The sequence below is a fragment of the Eublepharis macularius genome, chromosome 6 (assembly GCF_028583425.1).
Source record: "Eublepharis macularius isolate TG4126 chromosome 6, MPM_Emac_v1.0, whole genome shotgun sequence".
Lineage (NCBI taxonomy): Eukaryota > Metazoa > Chordata > Lepidosauria > Squamata > Eublepharidae > Eublepharis > Eublepharis macularius.
In genome coordinates this window covers 33,663,485-33,670,562 of record NC_072795.1, presented here as the reverse complement: position 1 = coordinate 33,670,562, position 7,078 = coordinate 33,663,485, and the positions used below count along the sequence as shown (strand labels likewise).

Here is a 7,078-nt window from a genome sequence, read left to right as displayed (position 1 = left end):
TATTTGGACTACTATGTGAAGTGCCCATACTGAGCCCCTTCCTACCTGGAAAGTGATTCATAAGCCACAGCAACATTTAAATCATCCAGGGGTTAAAATTTAGTGAAGGGCAGATTTTGTCCAACATGTGACTATAGAGTAAGAAAGCGGTTATTCTGGGCAATTCAAACAGAACACAAGGAAAAACTTTCGCATACAATGAGTTGTGTGCGTAGAATGGCGCTTCCAAATGTATTTGACTTTCCTGTCGAAATCATAACTTAGCAGTCTTTGACTTTTCCAGATGAGGCGCCCACCTTTATCTCCTGGCAGCAGCACAGGACTCCCTAAGCTGCAAGCATGTGGCAGGTAGTCGCTTGACATTCATCATGTGACAAAGCAGAGCCGGTCTGAATCGGCTTGGGCGAAAAGGAATTCTCTCTACCACTGCTGTGTTACTTTGCCCTGCTACTCCTCTTAGTGTGCATGCAAAGGGAAACAGGAAGCATTTGCCCTCTGTATATGCACACTACCAGCACATCTTCCCAAACGATCAGCAAAAACAATGGCAGCTCTACAGAGCTTTTTGATGCAGTGGGTGAGGCCCCACAACTCTCCTGAAGGTGCTGACCCAGTGTTGAAGACCCATGTCATGGCTCTCTCTCTTAAAGGGGCCACACACCCAATTTCCAGCTAAGCATGAATATATTGCACTGGAGAGGGGGAGGGGTAATTATTTTGAATTACTTGCATAAAAAATAAAGGAAGATACTTGCCAATGCTGATGTAGTGAAGATACTTGTTGAAGAGGATGTGTTAAATGATGGCTTGATAAAGCGTAACAACATGAAATGGGCTGTTACAACTGCTGGTGCTCCCATTGTCAACCGCCCAGGAGATCTATATTCCATCTTGTCTCCCATGGGGATTTCATTGTCTCCCTTCATTGATGGCTTTTGCCTACAGGAGAAGAAACAACAGATTTCATATTGGACATTGCATCATATGAATTCAGTACTCTTGTCGCCTATCATCATTTAAGAATTGGAACTGTGATATTGGACTGTTGAGCATTGGGTCTGAATACCTATGCATGGAGTAGATTATGTTATTGAAAATTTTTTCACTTTGCACTAGCATTTTGAACAATAAAATTCTATATTGTTAATGTGGTCTTCTGGGACCTGCAGTCCCCTTGTGTTTTCAGATTGTTGAGACCAGTCCTTTGTTTTGTTGCAATTAAATCTAAAACCAGTTGAATTGATGAACCTACTCAAGAGCCCTATTAGATCAGGGTCAAAGGTCCATTACGGGCAGCATCTTATTTCCCATGACAGCCGGCCAGATGCCTCCAAACAGTCCACAAGCAAGGCATGAAGACAGCTCCTTCCAAGGGATATTAAAAGGCCCATTGCTCCTGAAAAGGAGGTTCCCTTTATCCATCTTGGGTAACAGCCAATATCAATGAATTAGTTCATGATTTTGTCTAGCCCCTTTGAAAGACATCTAAGGTAAAGGCTCCCGTAGGCCTGCAGACCTGGGTTGCCATTACCCAATTTTTTTGCCTCAGATCCCATTTGCATCCAAGTCTCCCCCACCTGCTTGCTTTGGGTGGTGGACAATGGCTTGTGGTTACTTTTTAAAAGGAGAGGACCTGACAGCCCTGATCCCATCCCCAATACAATTGCCAGGTTTTGGTTTAATTCGTGGTCAAGAGGAGAAATGAATTTGTCTCTGTAGCATAGTGATCAAGTAGTTTGGCTGTGAATCAGATAGTTCAAATCCTAGTATTGCCAGGGGTGTAGTAGGTGACTTTGGGCAAGCCACTTCTCTCAGCCCCTGCTTCTTAGCTGTATTGTGGGGATAAGAATCCTAACTTGTTCACCACTTTGACGGGGACACTACTCTGTCTAGACGATCTCTCTCTCTCTCTCTCTCTCTCTCTATATGTGATGAACGCGTGATCCCATTCAAACCCTATAGCATATTTTCAAGTGCGTAGCCCTGTGCTGGTCTGCAGTAGAAGCGCAAGATCCAGGTCCAGTGGCACCTTAAAGACCAGCTAAATTTCCAAACCTCTCCAGAGCTCTGGCTCTCGAAAGCTCATCCCCTGGGAATCCAGTGGGTCTTTAAGGTGCTACTGGGCCCGAATCTTGCTCAAGCCCTATAGCAGGATCTCGGGGACGAAAAGCCTTCCCGCCGTCAGCGAAGGCGGCAGCATCTGGCCAGGCACCCGCAGGGCGGCAGCCTCTTCTTTTGCGGGACTTCGGAGGCGGCGCTTGGCTCGGCGAAGGCGGTGCTAGGAGACGGAGTCCGGCGGAGTGCCGGGCGTGGGGGAGCAGAGCCGCGGAGAGAGGTCACGTTGCAGCTGGGCGTCGTTACTCGCGAGGAGTCCTGACCGCGGTTGGACAGGGGCGGCTTGGCGCAGACCTTTTGGGGAGCCCGCCTTCTCGGGAAGGAGCGCGAGGGAAGAAGCTACAGGTCGGGACGCTCTGTGGAGACTCGCCCGACCCTTCCTGTGCCAGGGCGCGCTGCCATGAGGTGAGAGGGAGAGGAAGGAGCGGGGTCCTTATTGGCGGGAAGGAGCGACCGGGGGTGCGCGGGGTTGCCTGGGCTTAGCGCAGCCTTGGGCGGCTTTCCTGGGAAAGTTTCGCTGAGCAGCTTGGGCTGAAGGGAACTCCAAAGGGAGCTCTGACGCGCAGAAGCCCGCCCCCTGGAAGCCTAGTTGGTCTTTAAGGTGCTGCTGAACCCGAATCTTGCTCTTCTATGCAGACCAACACGGCTGCCCACCTGAAACTATCTGAAGGAAGGGTTACCTGCCTCGCGGATAGGTCCAGGTCAGCAGTAAAACATCAGGGTTTGAATCCACTAACACCTTGATCAACTCGATTCCCAGCGTATAAGCCTCTGAGAGTCAAAACTCCCTTCTTTGACTCTCGAAAACTCATTCCTTGGAAATCTTGTGGGCCTCTAAGGTGCCACTGGACTCCAGTCCCGCTCTTTTACCTGGCGGAGGGTGTGTGTGTGACGTTCCCCAACTCCTCTCTCCGCCTCAGGAAATGGAGTTCGGATGGGCATTCCGCTACGCTCCCGCCCTCCAATAAACCTCTGACGGGGAAGCTGAATGACTACAGAGAAACGCGATGGGAATGCTAAGGAGGGGGACAATGAGAGAGTGCCCAGTTATTGGCAGTGGCTGTGTTGAGACGTGGGAATGGCGGGAGAGCCCAGGAGGAAGAAGGAATTCAGCCAAGGGGGGGGGGAATAAAACCCTCCCTACCGTTTTGCAGATAGTAATCCCCCCCCCAAATAACAAATAGGTTATCACAATCAAACTAAACTGAAACAGATGGTTAAATACCCCTTTTCCAAAGCCTTATTATGTTTATGAGGAATGATTTCTAGAAGAGGAGCCCTGCGGATGCACAAACAACAGTTTCGTAGCCCTTTAAAGGCAAACACATTTTTATGATAGGAGCGACTGGTGAAGTAGATTCTTATTCTGCAAGCTCAGGCCATAAAATGCACGTGTGTTAAAAACGCCAGTAGGCGCTGCTCTGTTGCCTGTATCAGGAATATTTATGACGTGAACTTGAGTCCTTGAGCCAAGGAAATGTGGCCCTTAAGTGCTGTCTTGGGGACTTTGGACTTGTGTTTCTTGAAAGTGCCAAGTGGCAGATTGTTTCAAACCGAAGAGTTTGGAAAGCAGTTTGTGATATGCGATGGCATTTGGGGGGCGGGGGGACTGTTGGTTATAGAAAACCCCTTGGCTGCACTTAAAGTGGGTCCTTGGGTCCTCAGCCCTCATTTTTAAGCAATGCCTTTCTTCCTTGAACTAAATCATTCATTCATGATTTGTCTTTGTAGAGAGTACCTGGAAGTGCACTGAAAATATGTGTTGATGATATGGGTGCTGAGTATCACCATGTGTCAAAGTCAAGTTTTTTCAGTGTGAACTAAAACAGTGGGTTATATGTGCATGGTGGAAAAACTGCAGCATGTTGCATGGTTACTTGTAAGTATCCCCTCCTCCAGCTCAGTATTAAAATATCCTTTCTAGGTGTTGCATTACCATTAGATAATACAAAGAATTCTTCACTTGCCTGACTGATAAAAACTTTTGTGTAACATAACACAGACTCTTTCACCAACAGAATTTGATCCAGTTAAAAAATTTACATGTTTTATTTCTTTTTTCTAAAGCAGTCACAGGTGTTTCCTTTTGTTATTCAAAGAAAAAGTTTCTTCTTATGATATATGTCTGTGGAATAAAGAAATTGCCTACCATCAATACCTTAAAACTAGGTTTAAAAATGCGAATCTCATAAAAAAGTTTCCAGTACTTTACTGTCCCTATACAAGCTAGTCCCTGAGCTTGTATTATTTTTGTGGGGATAGATGGCATCTTTCTCTATATAAATTTAGGGAGCAATTCTAAGCAGGCCTTTTCAGAAGTATATTCCATTCTATTCAGTGGGGCTTACTCCCAGGAAAGTGTATTTAAAATTATAGCCTTAGATTTTCAAATTGTGAGTTGCTTCGGAATGATTTTTTTTAACTTCCTGTTGTCTTTTTGTTAAAAATAACAGATAGTATTCCTGCCCCAATGTTGGGTTGACCCTAGCAGTTGGTTATGGAGGGGCAAAATGAAGTGGACATTTCTAACAATAATGTTATACCCTTGTGGAGAAGGAGGACAGCCCACCAAGTCAATTTGCATGCAAAGAACAATGCCAGGCCCCAGTCCTACCAGAGCTCCACTGGGGTCCTCTTCACTGATTTTCCTGTGGAAGACCGGGATATGTTCACTTTAACTCAGCCTGCTGAAACAATAATTACTTCTCCAGTCAATAAATCTGTTGAGAAGAATACTTTGCATTTCAGCGGCAGCCTCAGTTCAGTGCCAAACGAGAAGGTTCAATTTCCAGAGAACAAATCTCTCACCCCTAGGCTTTCTGGCAGGACACCTCAAGTCCTAAAAATGGTTGCAAACAATTCTATAAATTGTACAGCTGGCAGCTCTATAAATCCATCAGGCAGTAGACTGATTTGCTCAGCAAAGGTTTCCGATCAATCATCGCTTAGCCCTGAGAAGGAGCAAATTGTTTTCACACCGAGCCTTGGATTTTCTCCAACAGAAAGCATGCATTTACCAAACAACAAAACAACCACTGCCTCAGCATGCCAACCAAACCAGCCTCCTATAGCTCCAGAGAAGGCACCTGTTTGCTTGTCTGCTCCTTCCAAACAGCAACATCTACCTCTCCAAAGACTGCCATCGAATCAGAATGAGCTCACAGAAGCACAGCCTGTTGTTTTGAGCACAAATAGTCTTGCTGCATTAAAAGTGGGGAAGCAACAGATCATCCCTAAGAGTTTGGCTTCTGAAATAAAAGTAAGCAACAAATACTATAGCCAAAATGTGGAGCCAAACAGAAGGGCTCTTAAAGTTCGCAGCATGGTGGAGCCTCTTAATGCTCCTTTGGTAGCTGAAGAAGATGAAGAAGCAGAAGGTGATGTGGATAGTCCAGGGATGTTGAGGCGTGGTTTGAGGTCCACTTCATATCGGCGAGCCGTTGTGAGTGGTGTTGAGTTTGACAATACAGCCAACTTTAAGAAGAAAAACAGAATGTCTCAGCCTGTGCTGAAAGCAGTTGTTGAAGACAAGGAGAAGTTCTCTAGTTTAGGAAGAATAAAGGTAAGTAAACTGAATATCCTCCATCAACATATCACGGTGTATCTTAATTGTATAGGATGCTTGAATTCTACCTGTACAACTCCTCCATGCAGTTTACAGCAGTGTTCTTATTCCCCAACAGTCTTCTGATCTGGGCTAGGCAGAGATACCAACTTGCTCAAAGCCATCCCGTAAGCTATCTGCCAAAACACTAATCATACTTAAGTGTGCGGTTTTCTTTGCTGTGATGAATATTGTCAGGTGAGAAAGGAAGATGCCCATCTTACAGTGCACGCTAAGACACAGGTTGAAGACAGATGTAGCATTTGTAGACTCACTGAGGAAGTTTTGTCAGTGTGCTCTTTATGCAAAAGTGCCTTTTCCTATCTGGTGGCACTGCACACTATATTCTGGAAGAGGAATTAATTGTTAATTCTTCTGGAGGAAGAATTAAGAACTTTTCTTTTATGTCCCCTCCTTCATCCGTACTGGCTCATATATAATAGAAGAAATTCATCTCAATGAGGAAATAATGGGCCTTGACCAGGATGGTCAGTGTGTCCCAAACTTGTCAGATCTTGGAAGCTAAGCAGGGTTGGCCCAGGTCAGTATTTGGATGGGATACCACTGAGACAGGCCAGATTTGCAATGCAGAGGCAGGCAATGGCCAACTGCCTCTGAACATACCTTACCTTGAAAACATAAATCCGCTGTAACTTGACAGCTAAAAAAAAAGGAAATTATGGAGGAAGGTAAGGGTCAGAGATGACTGGATCTTTGCAGGGCACTTTCTTTCTCTCCTTTGAGAATGGGGTATGTTTGTGGAAATGAACAGGAAATAAGCTAGTGGATCTGGAATTGGATTAGTGATTAGTGTAGGAAGAAATGTTTCTCTACAGGGTTGTGTTGGTGCTGTGTATTTTATGCATTGCTGCTGCCTGTTTTCCCAGCTTCCTTCAGCAGCAGTTTATTGGCATCAAGTAAGAAACACATCTCAATTCTTCTGCAACCCCTTCCCCTGTCTAGTATCTGAGGGCTATAGTCCCATAGTTTTCAGCAGTCCATTTCCAGCTACATGGAAATGGAGACGGTTGAGTGAGACCTGAGCTCATCACCTTTTTGGAAATAGTTTTATTATTGTAAAGTTTCCCCTTCAATTCCAGTCTAAACTCAGATGCTTTAAATCAGTTCTTTAGCTGCTGAGCTTTACTGTCATTTGATTTTTGAAAAACTTATTTTTTTAACAGCAGGATTTGAGTCCAGTGGCACCTGAATCTGAAGAAGGGAGTTTTGACTCTCAAAAGCTTACACCCTGAAAACCATATTGGTCTGTTAGGTGACATTGGACTCATATCCTGCTGTTCTACTGCAGACTGATATGGCTACCTACCTGAAATTATTTTTTTTTTAAAGAATGGATTG

General features: G+C 45.1%; 1 protein-coding gene across 2 annotated transcripts in view; it reads left to right on the top strand.

Annotated features, from left to right (window-relative positions):
- The first annotated feature begins 2,296 nt into the window (after positions 1-2,296).
- ARHGEF26 (Rho guanine nucleotide exchange factor 26) overlaps positions 2,297-7,078 on the top strand; it is an 84,925-nt gene continuing 80,143 nt past the window's right edge. The window contains exons 1-3 of one of the 2 annotated variants that reach the window (XM_054983092.1): positions 2,297-2,520; positions 3,847-3,994; positions 4,569-5,677. In XM_054983092.1, the coding sequence (XP_054839067.1) occupies positions 4,613-5,677 (1,065 nt within the window). In that variant the 5' untranslated portion in view covers positions 2,297-2,520; positions 3,847-3,994; positions 4,569-4,612. The remainder of the gene's footprint in view (positions 2,521-3,846; positions 3,995-4,568; positions 5,678-7,078) is intronic. The other variant, XM_054983093.1, reaches the window with a different exon arrangement.